Below are 21,747 nucleotides of genomic sequence, written 5' to 3'. Positions count from 1 at the left end.
AAACAGTCCCTTCAGCCCACCCTCTGCAATGACCCGCTGAAAACACGATGAGTGCGTGAATGTGCAGAGAATGCAGGAATAATGTAAGAAGAAGGGGTTATTTTAGTTTGATGTCGAATTCTGAGTTTAGTTAGTTCAGTACAACATTGTGGGCTGAAGGGCATGTTCCTCTGCTGCACACTAATAATAATCCTGTTTGTTTTATTATCTTGGCCTTGATTGTACTCCAAGTAAATGGTTAATTAATTGGGCAATTGGTTTATTATTGCCAGAATGCAGAATATGGTGTTTCATTAAACTTACAGAGAAAACAGTACAAGAAGGCAACATTCAAGGGCAACATTGAGATAGACTGAGAGATCAAAAGTTCATCATTGTCTCATAAGAGGACCATGCGGGTATCTTATAACATCAAGATAGGAGAGATCATAGGGTCATCGAGAACAACAGCACAGAAACAGGCCCTTTGGCCTGTCCAGCCGATGACAAAACCACTTAGACTGCCTACTCCCTTGGACCATAGTCCTCCATATTCCTGTTATCTGTGTACCTATCCAAACTTCCTCAATGTTGAAATCGAAATGCTGGTGGTGCACATTCTCAAGATGTTTGTACCTTCTGCTGATGGGAGGGACGAGAAGAGGGTATGACTGAAGTGGGAGGGATCCTTGCTTATGTGATTTCTCTACCACTTTTAATATTCTCCTCACTCATAACTACACTCACCCTTCTTATTTTCAAAGTGCGCAGTTCAAAGTAAATTTATGCTCAAAGTACATACACGGTATGTCACCATATACAAGCCTGAGATTCATTTTCTTGTGGTCAAACTGAGCAAATATGTAGAATAGTAACAATAACAGAATCAGTGAATAGCCGGCAAACTCGGGCTGTCAGTCAGAGTGCTGAAGGCAACAAACTGCTAATGCAGAAAGAAGAAACAACAATAATGTAAATAAATAACCAAGAAAAATTGATTCTACATCACCGATGATCACTGGCAACATCTTACCGATCCGTCTGTATCTTCGCCTGAGGCATTGGGAAGGGCAGATAAAGTCTATGGAAGGCTGGTTGGTTTTCATTATGGACTGGGTTCAGTTCACAGCTCTCTGCAAATTTCTTGCAACCTTGGGCAGAGTAGTTGACCAACACCTTCCTCATTAGAACTGAAACCGGAGCTCATTTAAACTCATCTAGATTTGTTCCCTCTGCACATTTTACCTGTTGGTGAAGGTGCTTTTTGTCATTGATTAAATCCAACAGATTTAAGAATATTAAGTACAAGATATTCCTAAGATGCTGGAAATCCAGAGTAACACCCACAAAATATTGGAGGATCTCAGCAGATCAGGAGCATTTATGGAAAAAAATAAAGAGTTGACTTTTCAGGCTGAGACCCTTCAAGGAAGGGGGAAAAAGCCAGACTAAGAAGATGACGGAAGGGGAAGGAGTACAAGCTGATGGATGATAGGTGAAGCCAGGTGAATTGGACTGTGGGTGGGAGGGGGGAGAGAGGATGAAGTGCGAAGGTGATAGGTGGAAAAGGTAAGGGGCTGAAGATCAAGAAATCTGATAGGTGAGGAGAGTAGAAAAGGAAGGAAGAGGGGAACCAGAGGGAGGTAATGGGCAGAGGAGCATAAGAGGGGAGCCAGAATGCGGCATGGAAAATTGGGCAAAGGGTGAGAGGGAAGAATTACTGGACGTTTGAGAAATTAATGCTCATGCCCAGACAGAATATGAGGTGTTGCTCCTTCAGCATAAGAGTCATCTCATTGTGGTAGTAGAGGACAAGCCAGAACAGGAATAGGGATTGGAATTAATATGATTGGCTCCCGGAAAATCCTGCTTGTTGCGGATGGAACAATGGTGCTCAAATTTTAGTATTATCATTATTTTAGTTGCTCTGCATAGTTCACTGATTTTTTATTTTCCATTCAGGTAAAAATACATTTTTTGTTACTGGGAATGGGGAACTGGAAGGACCTTTCCTGAACTGATATGTCCAGCTTGGTGTGTGTTTCAATTTTATCCTTTTTGTCTGCCAATAGATCACCTTAAAGATTGTGAAATATGACGCTGGCGGACATTTTCTTGGTTGGGAAGATGTCAGGGGAGGCACTTTACAGGTGAGAAATTGCTTGGTATCACCTTTGGTGTTGCTGCCACATGAACAGTTGAAACTGGAATATTGCAGATATCAAACTCATTGTGTTATTGGCAGTATTCAGTTTTTATTTTAACTTCATGGGACCATAAGATATAGGAGCAAAATTAGGCCATTTGGCCCAATGAGTCTGCTCTATCAGTTCATCATGGTTGATCCAATTTTCCTCTCAGCTCCAATCTCCTCCCTTCTCCCCGTATCACTTCATGTCCTGACCATCAAGCATCTGTCAATCTCTGCCTTAAGCATATGTAAAGACTTGGCCTCCACAGCTGTCTGTAACAAAAAATTCCACCGATTCACCACTTTCTGGCTAAAGAAATTCCTTCTCATCTCCTTTTTAAAAAGACAATATTCTATTCTGATGCTGTGTCTGCTAGTCTTAGACTCCCCCACCACAGGAAACATTCTCTCCACATCCACCCTATCAAAGCCTTTCACCATCCACCTTAAGACCTTTGAGTTTGCTTGGCACTTTTTTCTTTGTAATAGCAATAGCACTCACTCCTGCTTCCTGACACTCACAGACCTCTGGCACTCTTCCACAGTGAAGACAGATGCAAAGTACCCATCTGCCATTTCTTTGTCCGCCATTACTACCTCTCCAGCATAATTTTCCAGTGGTCCAGTATCAACTCTCACCTCCCTTTTATTCTTTATATGACTGAAAATCTTTTGATATCCTGCTTTATATATTGGCTAGTTTGCTCTCAAATTTCATCTTTCCCCTTCTTATAGCTATTTTAGTTGCCTTTTGTTGGATTTTAAAAGCTTCCTAGTCATCCAACTTCCCATTCACTTCTGCAACTTATATGCCCTTTTCTTGGCTTTTATGCAGTCTTTAACTTCCTTTGTCAGTCACGGTTGCCTATCCCCCCCCCCACCCATTTGATAAAAACTTCTAATGTTGGACATATCCATCCTTCACCTTGTGAACTGTTCCAAGAAACTTCAGCCATCTCTGCTCTGCCGTCATCCCTGCCAGTTTCCTTCTCCAATCCAACTGGGCAAGCTCCTCTCTCATGCCTCATTCCATTGCGGTACTGATACACGTGATTTATGCTTCTCCCTCTCAAATTGCAGTATGAATTCAATCATATTATGATCATGTCTCCTAAAGGTTCCTTTACATTAAGCTGACTAATAAAATTGGGGTTATTACATATCACCCAATCTAAGATAGCCTTTCCCCGAGTAGGCTCAACCACAAGCTGCTCTAAAAAGCCATCTCATAGGCATTCAACAAACTCCCTCTGTTGCGATCTGACGTCAATCTGATTTTCCCAATCCCCTTGCATATTGAAGTCCCCCATTACCATTATGTCATTGTCCTTATTATATACCTTTTCAAGCTCCCTTTTCAACCTCAACCCCTCATCGTGGTTACTATTTGACCTATATATGATTCCCATAATGTTTTTCCCCCCTTGCAGTTTTTTAACTCCATCCACAAAGATTTGACATTCTCTGACCTCTTTCTAAAGATGTAATTCCATCTTATACCAATAGAGCCATACTACCTTCCTGCCTGTTCTTTTGATACAAAGTATATCTTTTGATGTGAAGCTCCCAATTTTGGCCTTCTTTCAGCTACGACTCAGTGATGCCCACAACATCATACCGAACAATTGCCGTACCATGAGTTTGTCCACATTCTCCTGGATGCTGCATGCATTTAAATACAGCACCTTCAATCCTGCATTCTTCAGCCTTATGAATTTTGCCTCTGTGGTACAACTTAACTCTTTGCTCTGCCTGTAGATGTACTCAATCACTGGCCTGTTCTTACTTAACATTCATGTTACACCCATCATCCACTTGTAAACCTGCTGGCTTATTCTCAGCTCTATCATACTGGTTCCAATCCCCCTGCCACATTAGTTTAAACCACTCCCAACATCTCTTGTAAACCTGCCCGCAAGGATATTGGTCTCCCTCGGATTCAAGTGCAACCCATCCCTTTTATAGAAGTCACACCTGCCCCAGAAGAAGTCCCAATGATCCAGAAATCTGAATCCCTGCCCCCTGCTCCAGTTCTTCAGCCGCACGTTTATCCGCCACCTCATTCTATTCCTATCCTTGTTGTCGCGTGAGAGGCTGTAATCCTGAGATTCTACACTTGAGGTCCTGCTTCTCTACTTCCTTCCTAAGTCCCTGTATTCTGCTTTCAGGACCTCCTCCCTTTTTCTACTTATGTTATTGGTACCAATATGTACCACAACTTCTGCCTGCTCTCCCTCCCTTTTCAGGATGTTGTCAATATTATAATATGTGTACAAGATGATGAGAGGCATTGATCGTGTGGATAGTGAGAGGCTTTTTCCCAGGGCTGAAATGGCTAGCATGAGAGCACACACACAGTTTTAAAGTGCTAGGAAGTAGGTACAGAGGAGATGTCAGGGGTAAGTTTTTTGCACAGCGAGTGGTGAGTGTGTGGAATGGGCTGCCGGCGATGGTGGTGGAGGTGGATACGATAGGGTCTTTTATGAGACTCCTGGACAGGTACATGGAGCTCAGAAAATTAGGGGACTATGGGTAACAATAGGTAATTTCTCAGGTAAGGACATGTTCAGCACAGGTTTGTGGGCCAAAGGGACTGTATTGTGCTGCAGGTTTTCTGTGTTTCTATTATTTCACTCATTCAGAGTTAACTGCTAAATTTCTAACAGTTGTCCACATTAAGAAACTCCAAATCATTGACTCTGCCTCAGGGGTTTTGCTGCATAAGTTCTTTTTCCAGAGTTATTGTCACTTCACAAAGTAACAATACCAAACATGGACAGGTTCTCCAAAATGACAACCATGACATTTCCTGTAGAATGGACCACTAGTCCTGTTTTGATCAGACTAAAGTACTATTTTCCTCATGGACCACACTGTAATCGGTCCACCTTGTCACACACCTTTATGTGTTTTTTTTAACAGCTATGCCCCAACACACAAACATTGTTGGATGCAGCGTACAAATTTGGCTCTTTCTTCGTCCAGTCGGTGAGTCTTGTTGAAAGTGGGTGCGGAACTTTCTGGAACAACAGACAGTTTACTGGAGGAACTCGGGGGATCAAGCAGGTTGTGGTGCAGCTGGGGTTGTTGGGTAACAAATTCTCCGTCTGATTCAGGCTTTTGACGATTGCTTTCCTCACACAGATCCTGCTGGAAGGTTGCTCCAGCAGATTGTTTGTTGTTCAGATTCCTGCATCTGCAGCTACTTGCATTTCCTTAGATCATCTTGGATTTTGTTTGTTTATCTTAATTCTGAAGGTACCGCTGAAGACCTAACATTTTGTTGCAGGTTGTGAAAACCTTGAAACAAACACAAAATGCTGGAGGAACTCAGCAGGTCAGGCAGCAGCTATGGAGAACAATGAATATTTGATGCTTTGTGCTGAGATCCTTCATCAGGAATACTGAAAGATCTTGATGAAGGGTCTTGGCCTGAAATGTCACTGTTCATTCCTTTCCATCGATGCTGCCTGACCTGCTGAGTTCCTCCTGCTTTTTGTGTTTGTTTCTCTGGATTTTGAGCATCTGCAGGATTATACCTGTTTCTGGCAACCTGAGTGTGAACTATGTCTTCTTCTGATGTCACATCAGTTCACACCAAAAATGGTCACTAAATTGGGACATTCTCACTTTCAGAAACCATGACTGTGTTTTTCTCTGAATGAAAAGGTTTAGAAGATAACTCATGCTGTGCAGTTGCCAGGGCTGCCTATGAGGGTCAGGTCAGTTGAGCACCACTTTCTATGGTAGCTGTGCAGAGTTGTGGAGATGAGGGGCAATGGAGGCAGGCTGAATGCCATCCTCCCTCCTCCCTTCCTGTGGGCAGATCATCAGTTGTTAGCTCTTTAGCAGACCGACTGGATAATGAGACATTATAAATTCAAGGGATTCTGCAGATGCTGGAGGTCCAGGGTAACACACACAAAGTACTGGAGGAATGCAGAAGGTCAGGCAGCATCTATGGAAAGGAATAAAGAGTTTGAAATTTCAGGTTGAGACCCTTCATCGGGTCTGGAAAGGAAGGAGAAAGAAGCCAGAAGGAGAAGGTAGGGCAAGGAGAAAGAGTACCTACCAGAAGGTGACGTTTCTGTTTTTCCCCTCCTCTCTTTCCTTTTTCCATTCTGGCACCCCTGTTACCCCTTCTCTTCTCCTCGCCTGCATATCATCTCTCTCTCTGGTGCCCACCCTCCTTCCCATTCTCCCATGGTCCATTATCCTCCCCTATCAGATTCTTCCTTCTTCAGCCCCTTACTTTTTCCATCTATCACCTTCCAGCTTCTCAATTAATCCCCCTCCCCTACCTGCCCCATCACCTAGCTTCATCTATCACCATCTGGTTTATACTCCCTCCTGCTTCCCCCTCCCCCCAATTTATTCTTGCTTCTTCCCCTTTTCAGTACTGATGCAGGCCTGAAATGTCAACTCTTTATTCCTTTCCATAGATGCTGTGTTACTCCAGCATGTCTGTGTTTCAATGAGATGTTTATTGGCTTAGTGGAGTGCCGCTGGTACCTTTTATAACTGTTTAATCTCAGTGAAAGGGAAAACAGTGAACACCACCAGTTATCACAAGACTTTGTGTTTGCCCCCAAATTGACCTCGTTTCCAATTGCTGACACGGTCTGTTGAAGCACTGGATGCAGGTTTGGAGACCAGGTGTTCATTAGCGAGTGATGCTCACTGCTTCATTTCAGTGTACAATACAAATCTCGGACCTTCTGCGCCGATTCCCGGAGCCAGTGCTTTATGAACTCTTTCTCCACTACAATGATAACCAAGAGCAGCCAAGGGTCTGGCCCATCCCAGTGCGCAGTCTGAATCTGGACAGGAATGGTTTGGGTAAGTCACTGCTTTTGTTCACCCTGCAGAGGCAAATACTGCAAATAGTAGTATTTGAATAATATTGTAAATATATTTAGTTAAGCATTTTTGTTGATTTAAATAACCATTTACAAGTTATATGTAAAAATAAGTGAATTGCATAGGTCATGACACTACCTTGTGATAAGTGCATGCCTTGCTTAATGTAAACTCGATCTAAGACTTGTATCTCTCAGTTCTCCTTTCCTTTGAATTAGTTTAAATTAGTTTAATGTTTTGAAGTTACAAAACATAACGCTGATCAGAAACAAAGAGTGGTTGCACAGCGGACGGAAGCATTGGCTATCTGAACCTATATTGACTTATTGTAGACTATTTCCCTGTTAAATTAAATAAATAGTGCAAAAAAAAAGTAGTGAGGTGGTGTTCATGGGTTCACTGTCCATTCAGAAATTAGATGGCAGAGGGCAAGAAGCTGTTCCTGAATTGTTGACCGTGTGCCTTCAGGCTCCTGTACCTCCTCCCTGTTGGTAGCAATGAAAAGAGGATATGTTCTGGGTGATCAGGGTCCTTAATGATGAATGCCTCCTTTTTGAGGCATCGCTCCTTAAAGACATCCTGGATGCTGGGGAGGCTAGTGCCTGTGATGGAGTTCACAACTTTCTGCAGTTTATTTCAATCCCACCTATACCAGACGGTAATACAACCAGTTAGAATGCTCTCCACGGTACATCTGTAGAAATTTGTGAGTGTCATTGGTGACATAAAAGATTTCCTCAAACTCCTAATGAAATATAGCCATTGTCATGCCCCTTTGCAACTGCATCAATATGAAATATTAATAATACCATTTTAAATATAGGGGGCACAGGAAAGAGATTTGCAGATGATACAAGTATTGTCCATTTGCATGACAATGAGGAAGTAAGGTTTGGAGAGAAGTTCCACTACAGAGTCAGACAGACCCTTTGGCCCATCGATCGATTCCCACCCAGAGCCCATTTACACAAATGCAGAAGGGTCATTTGGGCAGAGAAGTAGTGATATAATTTAATCCATAGAAGTGTGAGAGAGTGAATTTAGGAAGACAAGGGAACAAAGAGTAAATAAACACTGGTGGACTGAATTGTTTGGAGGAACAGAGGGGTTTTGGAATGTAGTGGGAAGACTGATAGAAGGTAGCCACTCTCTCTACACGATGATCCACTTTATTTTAATCTCCTGACCTTTCTCCTGTGTGGGAACGAAGCTCATCTGTAGCTGAAACATTTTCACTCTGAAAGCCTCCCCCATAGTTCTCCTGCTGAGCACACCTTCCTTGAACAGCCAGAGCACTGTTTATAAGAGAACTGTGTATTACATTGAACAGACCACAGCTTGTGCTCACTGCTCTGGTCACCACATTACTGGGTGGATGTAACTACACTGGAGAGTGCACAGAGATTCACAAGGGAATTGATATATTTGGAAAATTGTAGCTATGAGGAAAAGTGGAGGAAGTCTTCTTTAGTACATAGAACAAAGTGGTGCTGAAATAAATAAAATAGTAACTTACATCTATACCACAAGTTCCATATCTTTCTACTCTCAGCTTTTCACGTGTCTAGAAGCATCTTAAGTATCTCCATTGTGTCTGCCTCCACCAGCACCTCTGGCAGCACGCCCCAAACACCCACCACTCCCTGCATAAAAAAAATCTTGTTTGAGCTTCCCTCCTCTCACCTTAAATGCATGCCTTTGTTAATAAATATTTGGCATTTGGACCCTGGGAAAAAGATACTGTCTGTTTACTCTAATTGTGCCTCTCATAATCTTATAAACTTCTACCAGGTTTTCCTTCCGCCTGTGCCACTCCAGAGAAAACAACCCAAGTTTGTCCATCTTCTCCTTAAAGCACTATAAACAGAAGAGGTTCTACAGATGCTGGAAATCCAGAGCAACACACTCAAAATGGTAGATGAACTCAGCAGGTCAGACAGCATCTAGAGAGAAGAATAAACAGTCGATGTTTTGTACTGAAACCCCTCACCGGGACTGGAAAGGAAAGGGAAAGATGCCAGAGTCCTGATAACCCTCTTCTATTCCCTCATTGTTTTCTTGAGAAGGAGAACATTCAGGAAGAACGTAATTAGACAATAGACAATAGGTGCAGAAGTAGACCATTCGGCCCTTCGAGCCTGCACCGCCATTTTGAGATCATGGCTGATCAATTACTATCAATACCCGGTTCCTGCCTTGTCCCCATATCCCTTGATTCCCCTATCCATAAGATACCTATCTAGCTCCTTCTTGAAAGCATCCAGAGAATTGGCCTCCACTACCTTCCGAGGCAGTGCATTCCAGACCCCCACAACTCTCTGGGTGAAGAAGTTTTTCCTTAACTCTGTCCTAAATGGCCTACCCCTTATTCTCAAGCCATGCCCTCTGGTACTGGACTCTCCCAGCATCTGGAACATATTTCCTGCCTCTATCTTGTCCAATCCCTTAATAATCTTATATGTTTCAATCAGATCCCCTCTCAATCTCCTTAATTCCAGCGTGTACAAGCCCAGTCTCTCTAACCTCTCTGCGTAAGACAGTCCAGACATCCCAGGAATTAACCTCGTGAATCTACGCTACACTTCCTCTACAGCCAGGATGTCCTTCCTTAACCCTGGAGACCAAAACTGTACACAATACTCCAGGTGTGGTCTCACCAGGGCTCTGTACAAATACAAGAGGATTTCCTTGCTCTGGTACTCAATTCCCTTTGTAATAGGCCAACATTCCATTAGCCTTCTTCACTGCCTGCTGCACTTGCTCATTCACCTTCAGTGACTAATGAACTAAAGTGACTAGTGACTAGTGACTAAAGATCTCTTTGTATTTCTCCCTTATCCAACTCTACACTGTTCAGATAATAATCTGCCTTCCTGTTCTTATTCCCAAAGTGGATAACCTCACACTTATTCACATTAAACGCCATCTGCCAAGTATCTGCCCACTCACCCAGCCTATCCAAGTCACCCTGAATTCTCCTAACATCCTCATCACATGTCACACTGCCACCCAGCTTAGTATCATCAGCAAATTTGCTGATGTTATTTTTTATGCCTTCATCCAAATCATTGACATAAATCGTAAACAGCTGTGGTCCCAATACCGAGCCCTGTGGCACCCCACTAGTCACCACCTGCCATTCCGAGAAACACCCATTCACCGCTACCCTTTGCTTTCTATCTGCCAACCAGTTTTCTATCCATGTCAATGCCTTCCCCCCGATGCCCTGAGCATTGATTTTACCCACCAATCTTCTATGTGGGACCTTATCAATGTCTTCTGAAAATCGAGGTACACTACATCCACTGGATCTCCCCCGCCTAACTTCCTGGCTACATCCTCGAAAAACTCCAACAGATTAGTCAAGCGTGATTTACCCTTGGTAAATCCATGCTGGCTCGGCCCAATCCTATCACTGCTATCTAGATATGCCACTATTTCATCCTTAATAATGGACTCTAGCATCTTTCCCACCACCGATGTCAGGCTGACAGGTTGATAGTTCTCTGTTTTCTCCCTCCCTCCTTTTTTAAAAAGTGGGATAACATTAGCCATTCTCCAATCCTCAGGAACTGATCCTGAATCTAAGGAACATTGGAAAATGATTACCAATGCATCCACAATTTCCAGGGCCACGTCCTTTACTACCCTAGGGTGCAGACCTTCTGGACCTGGGGATTTGTCAGCCTTCAGCCCCATCGGTCTTCCTATCACCGTTTCCTTCCGAATGTCAATCTGTTTCATTTCCTCTATTACCCTATGTCCTTGGCCCATCCATACATCTGGGAGATTGCTTGTGTCTTCCTTAGTGAAAACCGATCTAAAGTACTCATTAAATTCTTCTGCCATTTTTCAGTTTCCCATAATAATTTCACCCAATTCATTCTTCAAGGGCCCAACATTGTTCTTAACTATCTTCTTTCTCTTCACATACCTAAAAAAGCTTTTGCTATCTTCCTTTATATTCCTGGCTGGCTTGCATTTGTACCTCATTTTTTCTCCCTGTATTGTCTTTTTAGTTAAGTTCTGTATTTTTCCTTAAAAACTTCCCAATCATCTGTCCTCCCACCCACCTTAGCTCTATCATATTTCCTTTTTTATTAATGCTATGCAATCTCTGACTTCCTTTGTCAACCACTGTGGCCCCTTTCCCCCCTTTGAATCCTTCCTTCTCTGGGGGATGAACTGATTTTGCACCTTGTGCATTATTCCCAAGAATACCTGCCTTTGCTGTTCCACAGTCTTTTCTGCTAGGCTATCCTTCCAGCCAACTTTGGCCAGCTCCTCCCTCATGGCTCCATAGTTTCCCCTGTTCATCTGCAACACTGACACCTCCGAGCTGCCCTTATCCTTCTCAAATTGCAGATAAAAGCTTATCATATTGTGATCACTACCTCCTAATGGCTCCTTTACTGCGAGATTGCTTATCAAATCCTGTTCATTACGTAACACTAATCCAGAATAGTCTTGTCCCTGGTCGGCTCTCGTACAAGCTGTTCCAAGAATGCATCCCGTAGACACTCTACAAACTCCCTATCCTGTGGTCCAGCACCAACCTGATTCTCCCAGTTCACCTGCATGTTGAAATCCCCCATAATGACTGCGACATTACCTTTGCCACATGCCAATGTTAATTCCCTATTCAACTTGCACCCAATATCCATGCTACTGTTTGGTGGCCTGTAGACAACACCCATTTGGGTCCTTTTGCCCTTACTGTTCCTCAGTTCTATCCACACAGACTCTACTTCTCCTGACCCTATGTCCCCCCTTGCAAAGGACTGAATCTCATTCCTCACCAACAGGGCCACCCCACCCCCTCTGCCCTCATTTCTGTCCCTACAATAGCACATATACCCTTGTACATTCATTTCCCAGGTCTGATCTCCCTGCAGCCATGATGTATACAAATGTATACAATTGATGTATACAAAGTTATGGGGGGCAGTCAACAAGGGGAATAAATTTAAAGCAATTGCTACAAGTATTAGATGGGGCAAAGAGGAAGTTTAGTTTTACCCAGAAGTTGTTGGGAGTCAGGATATCACTGTCTGAAGATTCAAGATTGTTTAATGTCATGTCCAGGACGCAAATTTAAGGGAGCACATAATAAATTGTTACTCCAGATCCAATGCAGCCAAAAAAACGCAATTAGAAAAAGGACTTAATATTAAAAATAATACAAGAAATATAAGATAGCTTACATGCATAGATTGATTGTATGTCCATAAAGTGACACTAGACACAGGAGTGCTTGTACATAAGGTGATTTATAGAAAATGATAAAGTAGCGGTGGTTGGGGGTGTGGAGTGGTGGGTTAGTGGGAGGAGATGTTGATCAGCCTTATATAGTGGGTAGACTGATACCAGTAATGCATTGGTCGGTTTTGATCACCCATCGTAGAGCCTTCTGGTCTGCTGCAACGCAGTTCTGTTAAGCTGCTGGGTACAGCACATCTAAAGAATGATGTGAGTGTGGATGTGCATCGTCTTGCTCTTCTCAGCCTCCTCAGAAAGTAGTGGTGTTGGTGAGCCTTCCTGATTGAGAGAATGTGTCCTGGGACCATGAGACATTGTGCAAAATGTGCACCCCAAGGAGTTTGAAATTGTTAGCAGTTTCCATGGCTGTACCACCAATGTAAAGAAGGGTGTGAGAGGTGCGAGTTCTCTGAAGACAGCACCCATCTCCTTTGTCTTTTTAACTCTGAGGAAAAGGTTATTTGCCTAGCACCAGGGTGATGGTGGGGAGGATTCCTTCATCACAGCAGGAGAACTTGAAAGAGATGTGACCTGCATTACTAGGCAAAGATAATTCCCTCGTTCCACATCACTATATCAAAGTGCTTTTGTGGGAGCATGCTGTGTGCAACTGGCTGCAGATTTTCTGCAAAGGTGACTGAAGAGGTATTGCATCGGCTTTTAGAGTTGTTGGTCTAGGACCTTGAGACATAGGAGCAGAATTAGGCCATCCAGCCCATCGAGTCTACTCCACCATTTGATTATGGCTGATTTATTATCCTTCTCAACACTGTTCTCCTGCCTTTCCCTTATAATCTTTGACACCTTTATGAAACAAGAACCCATCAACCTCCACTTTAAATATACCCAGTAACTTGGCTGTAAGAGTAGAGTGCTGTGGAAAAGTCTTCGGCACATATATCTAGCTCAGCCGCCTAAGAATTTTGCACAGTACTGTATTTGTCAGCATGGAGAATGAGTGTAAATTTGGCAGGAGCGAGGGATGTTGGGAATGACGAGGGTGGAGCGCCGTGGAAGGGGTGAGGGAAAGGTGACAGAGAGGAAGTACCAGGGGTGGGAGGTGACATGGGAATAGACACACCCAGCCCTGAGACACCAGGCAAGGTCAGTTGGTTCCAAAGAAATAGTTTATTGATCATTATAGAATGTCTCTCTGGTGCTTCCTGCTCCCTCTCTCCCTTCCCCTTTACTCAATCATGATCTCAGTCCACAATAGAGACCCATATCAGAATCAGGTTTACATTACTCACATAAGTCACGAAATTTGGTTTTTTTTCGCAGTAGCACAGTGTAATACATAAAATTACTACAGTACTGTGCAAAAGTCTCCGGTTCCCTAGCTATATATATGTCTAAGGTCTTTGCAAAGTACTGTATCTAAAAGTTTTGAGGCAGAGTTCACTAAATACAATGCTTTCTGTTGGCAGAGGCTGGAGCACTGAGGAGGTTTTTTTTGGTTGATGGGCTGACAGGGAGAAGGGGTAGTCTCAGTAACCCACCGAGCTCGGTCACCTACGCTGAAGACCTCGTTCTAAGGTGAGAGGATAACCTTTTACGATACCTGTAGAGGACCCTTCAATATTGGAATGCACACTTTGCCACAAACTACATTTCTCCTATTCAGTCAGAAACCCAAGAGTTTGTCTGTTCCCAAGTTGTACTCGCTCAAGTACAACACTTTTGCTTTTCTGTCCTGTCATTGGATGGGATTACTGGACCGACACAGTTGTTGTTCCTTTCCGCATCTTGTGGAGCATTGGGTGGCAACCTTGGTATTTCTTTAGTATTTTGTCTGTTTTTATGAGGCTGAGTTGCTCGCTCAATGCACGACCCAGCACAAATGGAAAGCGTGCAAGGAGCCAGCTGGATTCAAACCCGGCACTAATCACGTTGAAGTTTGGTGCGGGGGTCACTACGCCACTGGCCGGCAATGGAACTGCAGGCTGGATTCCTGGAACACACAATGGTGCAGCTGTAGAGCGACTGGTTCCAGCAACCAGGGCCCATCCTAACCTTGGGTGCCGTCTTTGTCAAAGTTGTACCTTCTTACAGTGATCATGTATTCCCTTCTATTTTAGTATTTCTATATTTTGCTGTGAATGCATGAAAGAAAATAAATATCAGGCTAGTATTTGGTGACATGTTCAGAGATAGTCATCATTTGGAAGAGTTGCTTCATTTAGTAATGTGATCTTGTTCCCTTCCCAATCCCTCTGTATTATTACTACTGAGTGGAAAATTGGAGAATTGAAGAACAGTTTTCATTGTTCTGGTCAGTGATAAATTGGAATTTTTATTGTTGCCCCATGGATGTTTGTTGAACTCGGACCAGGGTCTGATAAACTACAGTGCTGTGCAAAACTGTTAGGTACACGTATATAGCTGTGGTGCCTAAGACTGTTGCACAGTACTGTAGTGATTTTATGTATTGTACTTTACTGCTGCCACAAAAAAAAACAAATTTCATGACATATGTGAGTGATGATAAACCTGATTCATATTTGGTTTCTGTTGAGGACTAAGAGTTTTAATTTTTTTAAAATTTCTTCATTATGGGATGTGGGCGTCGACAGCTAAGCTGGCATTTATTGCCCATCTCTAATTGCCCTTGAGAAGGTGGTGATGAGCTGCCTTCTTGAATAGCTGCAGTCCCTGAAGTGTAGGTACACCCACAGTGCTGTTAGGGAGGGAGTTCCATGATTTTGACCCAGTGACAATGAAGGAACAGCGATATCTTTACAAGTCAGGACGGGGAGTGACTTGGAGGGGGATTTCTAAGTGGTGCTGTTCCCAGATATCTGCTGTTCTCGTCCTTCTAGATGGTGGTGGTCGTGGGTCTGGAAGGTGCTGCCTTGGGAACTTTGGTGTGTTGTTGCACTGCATCTTGTAGATAGTATACGCACTGTTGCAACTCCTGGAAAGGGGGCAGGGAGAGGGGTATCATAGTTGGGAAATGAAAAAGGGAGAAGATGGCGGGGAGCAGGAAGCAACAGAGAGTAATTCTGTAGTGATCAATAAACCAATTGTTCAGAATCAGATGACATTGACTGGTGTCTCAATGCTGGGAGTCTGCATCTGTGCCACTCCCTGCCCCTGGCACTCCTTGTTTGCCACATATGTCTATGAAGGTTCTCAGTCACCCAGGACATTGTATATCAAGCAGTAATAAATAAAAGTAACTGGACTTCCCATGTTGTTGAGAAGATGTTTTGCAACTGAAGAAGCCTCTTGGATGAGTGACAAAACATCTTCAGGACAACCCAGCAAGTTCAGTTGCCTTGATTTACTACTGCTTGATATTCTCTGCTACAGGTTGAACCTGCCAGGTTGCTGTAGTGAAATGCAATCCTTTTTCTCAATCCAGGGCCTACCTACCAATTAACAACCCGACCAGTGAGCCACCCTTTTTACTGACTATACGATATGCTCAAGCACAAGATCTTCAAGCACAGAGACAGGTAAGATCTCCTTTTCTGATATGGGGGAAGGATCTCTGATCAAACAGTTGTTCAAAGGTCAAATTTAATGTCAGAGAAATATATACAATATACATCCTGAAATGCTTTTTCTTCACAAACACCAAAAAGGTCTGTTGGGGTTATATACTGTACCCAGTGTTCCTGTTGTGACCTCCTGTATATCGGCGAGTCCTGATGTAGATTGGGAGACTGTTTCGACAAGCACCTACGCTCCAATGCCAAAAGAGGATCTCGCAGTGACACTTTGCCCCAAGGTGCATCACCACATTAGCCTAATTTATTTCTATCTGCCATTTCTTAAGCCAACTTTCCCTTTGGTCTAAATCCTGTTTTAATTTTAGATAATCTTCTGCACTGTTTAGCAACACTCATTTTGGTGTCATCTGCAATCTTACCGACCATGCCAGCTACATTCTCATCCAAATTGTTGATAAATATGACAAACAACAGGGGATCCAGCAAGGAGCCCCGTGGCACACAGCAGGCCACAAATCTGAAAAACCTCCACCACTGTCATCCCTTCATGACTACTAAGCCATTTTTATATCAAATTGACTGACTACCCTGCATTAATTATGCTTTAACCTTCTGGCCCAGCCTACCACGTGAAACTCGTCGATCACCTTGTGGGTCCATGTACTTTTCCACCTTTATCAATCCTCCTGGCCAACTTTTCTGAAAACTGAATCTTATTCATGAGTCAAGATGACCCATGCTGACTATCCCTAGTCAGTCCTTGCCTTTTCAACTGCAGGTAGATCCTGTCTCTTGGAATACCCACTGGTAACCTTCCCCCCCCCCCCCACCCACCCCCACCCCCACACTGATGATAGGCTGATTTGGCCTCTAGTTCCCTGGCTTGTCTCTGCAGTCCTTATAAAGGTGCATCTTTAGCCCTTCTCCATTTTTCCATATAGCATGAGAAACTATGACTATGAGGCTTATCCCACCAGATGCCAGATATGCAGTTCTCTGCTTAATCCTTTTATGGCTGTAGTATCCCTTACAGATTTTACAACCCAGTTACTTGCCTGTCTCCTAAGTTTATCTAGCTTCTTTTTAAGTCGTAATAGTAGTCGTGGTAGTAGTCATTGTAATAGTAGTAGTAGTAGTGCAATCACTCAAGTTGAGTATGATGTTCTCCTAAGGGGTTATTCCCTTTATAGGGAATGCCTGGTGTGTGGGCAGCCATCACATAGTTCTTGACCGATTGGGGTCAGGGTCCAGTGCAAGACAACTGGGACCCTTCCTCTGCCTTCACTGCCCTTGGGATGTGTCATCAGCTTACACCAGCTCCACTGTTAAGGCCTTGGTTGGATTGCTTTTTGTCTGGAATCTTCCCCCTTAATCTTACTGCTATGGGTGAATCTACCAGGAGCTGAGCTCTCGGTGGCATCCAGGAACTCAAGGCCTCTCCACCAAAACAAGATGGCGATCCTCAGGGAAGCCCTCTTAAATACATTAGGCCCCTCAGTCACTCTGTTCCACTCTCTAAAGCAGTGGAGAGAAGTGGGGATGAAGGTTGAGCTGCCTTTCCAGTGGGGTCTTAACTCATCCAAGTCATATCCTCACCACTCAGTGAGATAAACTAGGCACCACGGTAGCGTAACAGTGCGACACTTACCGCTCTGGTCGTCAGCGTTTAGTGTTCAGTTCCAGCGCCATCAGCAAGGCATCTCTGTAGTCCCTATGGAACGTGTTGGTGTTCTCCGAATTCCACCCATACTGCAAAGGTGTATCGGGTAGGTGAATTGATCATTATAAATTGTCCCGTGCTTAGGTTAGACATGGTGTGGTTCGAAGGGCTGGAAGCGCTGTTATTGGTAAACAAGATAGAAATAAATAAATAGACTGATTCAAACACATCTGAAAATAATTCAAATGTGCTGACAGAGAACTCCTGAGGCAAAGTAGCTCTCTAGCAAAGGAGCCATCCTTGACAATTGGTGTTTGGAAAGAATTGCCTCTGGAATGGACGTTGCCTTGGTTACATAATTAGAACTGAGAAGGGCCCTCACTGATTATTTATTGCTTTCCCTCTCCTCCCAGCTAACGTTTGCTGTTCAGTATGAAATGAACCAGGCTGCACGCAAGAGAGATACAGATGTAAGTAGAAAGAGCAAATCACATTATAACCTTGTCCTGTCTATTAACAATATTGAAAAATAATTGGAATATCTTCCAGCCTATAAAATTACTCCATTTCTCATCAGTTACATCACTTGTTCATGTTAGTGGTATAAATCATTTGAAAATTTATTTTGAAACTCATTTAGTCGTGATTGGTTTTGGTGTCTCTTTTAACTAGGAGAACTTGCATGACACGAAGCAGCAGAGACATTATTGTGATTTCTGTTTCTTTTTTGGTTCGGGGGATTTTTGCCTCAGTGGCAAGGTTAATATTTATTATTTGTCCCTCAGTGACCTTGAATGAGTGATGGATTTGTTTTACTGGGCAATGAGTTGCAGTACTACAGGCCTGGACCCAATTAGGCCAGAGTGCATAAAGACAGCAGCTTGCCTTTCCTGAAAGACATCAGTAAACCAGATGGGTTTTTTCCAACATTCCTACAGTTTGGTGCCCACCTTTCCAATCTCACTTTCATATTATCTTTCACAACAGCTTTTTCGCGTAGAACTATGAATTAAGTTTAAATTCTCCCACTGATGCTAGGGACTTGAGCACATCTCTGGTCTATGAGCCCAAAACCTCTGGGTTCTGACTTTGCACAGTTTAAACCCTACACAGAGGAGATTCTGCTGATGCTGGAAATCTTGAGGAACACACACAAAGTTTTGGAGGAACCTAGCTAGTCGGGCAGCTTCTTGGAGAGGAATAAAGAGTTGACGTTTCAGGCTGAGAGCAAGACTGATAAAGGGTCTCGGCCTGAAATGTCAGCTGTTTATTCCTCCCCTTAGCTGCTACCTGTTAGGTGTGCTCCTCATAGCTTAAACCCTGATAGGTCAAACTGAAAGCCCTATCGAAAAGAGCAACATAAGCTCTTTCATTATGTAGCAACTGTCTGGAAAACGGAATGATGTTAGCAGATTAAACAAATCCCTATGATATATGCACACACAAGTTTTTTGGGGTTTCATGAAGCTTAAAATTTGTTAACACAAACATACAGTGTTGCTCCAAGGGACAGCTTTGCCTCCAGGAACTGTAATGTGGGGCTGATTTTATGCACCTAATTGCTCTATAACCATCCTCCACTTAATGCTTTCTGCTGGGTAAATCTGACCTCTGTTTAAATATAATATTTATACCAAACATGACCATTGTCAATTGGATCTAACCCAAATTTGAATACTTGCTCTATCCTGACTATTGGCACTTGAAGGAAAGTGGGATCGATGATTTGTTATGTTACGTGTACATTGTTCTTGGTCAAGAACAGAGGACAAATTCAGTAATACGAAACAGATCATTCTGGCCTGGATAAGACCTTAAGACTTAGGAGAAGAATTAGGCCATTTGGCCCATTGAGTCTGTTCTGCCATTCCATCATGGCTGATTTATTATCCATCTGAACCCCATTCTCCTTCTCCCCATAACTTTTGATGCTTTTACTAACCAAGAACCTATCAACTTTCACTTTAAATATACCCAGTGGTTCGGCCTTGAACTCTGTGGCAATGAATTCCACAGATTCACCACCCTCTGACTAAACAAATTCCTCCTCATAAATCTTGATGAAGTATGGAGCAAGTTCTGCACAGCACAGCCTGACTCAAGCCAAAATATTTTAGAAGAACCACACATTTGTGTCTCATCAGCCAAGGGTCAGGTAGCCAGGAACAGGGTTAAATCATCCTGATTTTATCTCTTTGCTGAAGTTAATATTTTTGAGTCCATAGGCTATTTGCTGTTTAAACAGACTGCGCAGAATAAACAGACCTTGCTTTGTGCTAAACAGCCAGCTCTGTTTCATTGACTAATACATTCATGTCATTAGCTACACCGGCTGGATTGGCGAATTTCTAAATGCTAACTTGATTACTTGATCAGCCAGAAGTCTGAAATCCCACCCCACTGGGTTCAAGAAAAGCCACTTTCCTGCTAACCATTCTGTTCTTGAAACAACCCACATGATCTAGTCTGCAGTGGTCACCATCTTGCTGGACAGTATTGATCAAGGGGCATGGTGGTGTGCTGATTAACAACTTGACTGTCAGTCAGAAGTCACAACCACTAATTCAGTGGCATGAGTTCCATTCTCACTACAACAGCTAGGGAATTTAAATATAAATAATTAAGAAAAATTGCAATTAAAATAGTGCTTTAGTAAAGGTGACTACTGGAACTACTGGATTTTCAAGAAACTCTGAGGTTCACTGATGTTCTGTGGGGACCGAAATCTGCCATTTCGTGTGTGATCCCTGATGACTCTCAACTGCCTTTATAAGTTCAGACAATTAAGGACAGGCATCATTACCATTATGTGCTGTGTTGTATGGTGTGGGCGATCATGGTCTCATGACCATGATTGTTCTTGGCAGATTTTTCTACAGAAGTGGTTTGCCATTGCACTCTTCGTCTGGGCAGCGCCTGTACAAGGTGGGTGACCCCAGCCATTATCAATACTCTTCAGAGATTGCCTGCCTGACGTCAGTGGTCACACCAGCTGCTCATATGACCATCCATCACCTACTCCCATGGCTTCACATGACCCTGATTGGGGGTCGCTAAGCAGGTGCTACACCTTGCCCCAGGGTGACCTGCATGCTAGCGGAGAGAAGGAGTGCCTTTCACCTTGTTGTTTCATGAATGAAATCACTGGAGAGAAGCGCTGGTAGATAATGAAGTAGTGTAGTGGTGTGCTACACGCAGCGCTAAAATAATGACAAAGATAATTTTATTCGAACTTCACAGCCTTGCTTTAAAGCCTCCCTCATCCCGCCCTCCCCGGGCGCGGATGCTCCAAGAGACACGTACTCACAAACCCCCGCAGGCTTTTCCCCCTTTGTTGTGGACCTGGCCTTTGTGCCTGCACGCTGGCTATTTGTGAGCCGGTTCGAGTGTGCTAGGAAGTGGGTCGCCACAGTAGTCTCTTTATTCAACAAAATGAGATTTAGCAGGCATCAGGTTGAAACCCTTTTTAGAGGAAATGACCTGCTTGACCCAACACTACATGACATTTTATGTGCTAAAGATCAAAGAAAATTTCAGGAGAATTCCATATCTATAATGTGTTCTTTGAACTACACACCAAAAATTACATATTTATGATGCTTCCTTTGAATTACACACTACAATTCCATATTTACAATGCTTCCTTTGAATTACAGATTACAATTCCATATTTACAATACTTCCTTTGAATCACACATTAGAATTCCATATTTACAGTGCTTCCTTTGAACTACATACCACCTTCATATTCCCTCCTTGGTGCCCATACTACCGACGCCCAAATACAAATAATGAATTTAAGTCAGCGTTGTCTGGTCTCCCAGTTAACTGTGGTGTCTTCACAGTTCTTAGGAACCCATTGTTCAGAGTTGCATTTTAGATTTAATCTTCAGTGCGTGTACAGACCTGAAGGTTGGTCACTGCAGTCAATATTTGCTATATGTCCTAACTCCAAAATGCCCTAACACATCTGCTTTGGTAGAAACATATCTCCACCCTGCCATCCAAGGTTAGACAACCAATAAGTCAAGTCTGCAATCAGGTAATTAAAATGATTTCACCAGTTTTTCTGGTGATAGATATGATGTGAATTTATGGATTCCAGTATATGGCTTGTAAAGGATCTCGGCCTGAAACGTCGATTGTTGATTCATTTCCATAGATGCTGTCTGAGCTGCTGAGTTCCTTCAGCATTTTCTGTGTGTGATGACATGTGTTATCTGCTGGATTGCATCTATTTAATAGCTTTTTCAATTGCAACCTTCCGGCTGCAAACTGACTAAAGTTCATACTGCACTGCAAAAAGGTCTTTAGGGGATGATTTCGGTTCAGAACTGTCATCC

General features: G+C 43.2%; 1 protein-coding gene across 2 annotated transcripts in view; it reads left to right on the top strand.

Annotated features, from left to right (window-relative positions):
* The window catches only part of LOC132407011 (meckelin-like), a 150,755-nt gene that overhangs the window by 57,946 nt on the left and 71,062 nt on the right, over positions 1–21,747 (top strand). For both annotated transcript variants that reach the window (XM_059993234.1, XM_059993235.1), the window contains 6 exons: positions 2,052–2,129; positions 5,093–5,158; positions 6,865–7,009; positions 13,717–13,825; positions 15,654–15,747; positions 17,818–17,874. In XM_059993234.1, the coding sequence (XP_059849217.1) occupies positions 2,052–2,129; positions 5,093–5,158; positions 6,865–7,009; positions 13,717–13,825; positions 15,654–15,747; positions 17,818–17,874 (549 nt within the window). The remainder of the gene's footprint in view (positions 1–2,051; positions 2,130–5,092; positions 5,159–6,864; positions 7,010–13,716; positions 13,826–15,653; positions 15,748–17,817; positions 17,875–21,747) is intronic.

This window comes from Hypanus sabinus, chromosome 17 (genome assembly GCF_030144855.1).
Source record: "Hypanus sabinus isolate sHypSab1 chromosome 17, sHypSab1.hap1, whole genome shotgun sequence".
NCBI classification, from domain to species: Eukaryota; Metazoa; Chordata; class Chondrichthyes; order Myliobatiformes; family Dasyatidae; genus Hypanus; species Hypanus sabinus.
This window is presented reverse-complemented; position numbering and strand designations above follow the sequence as displayed.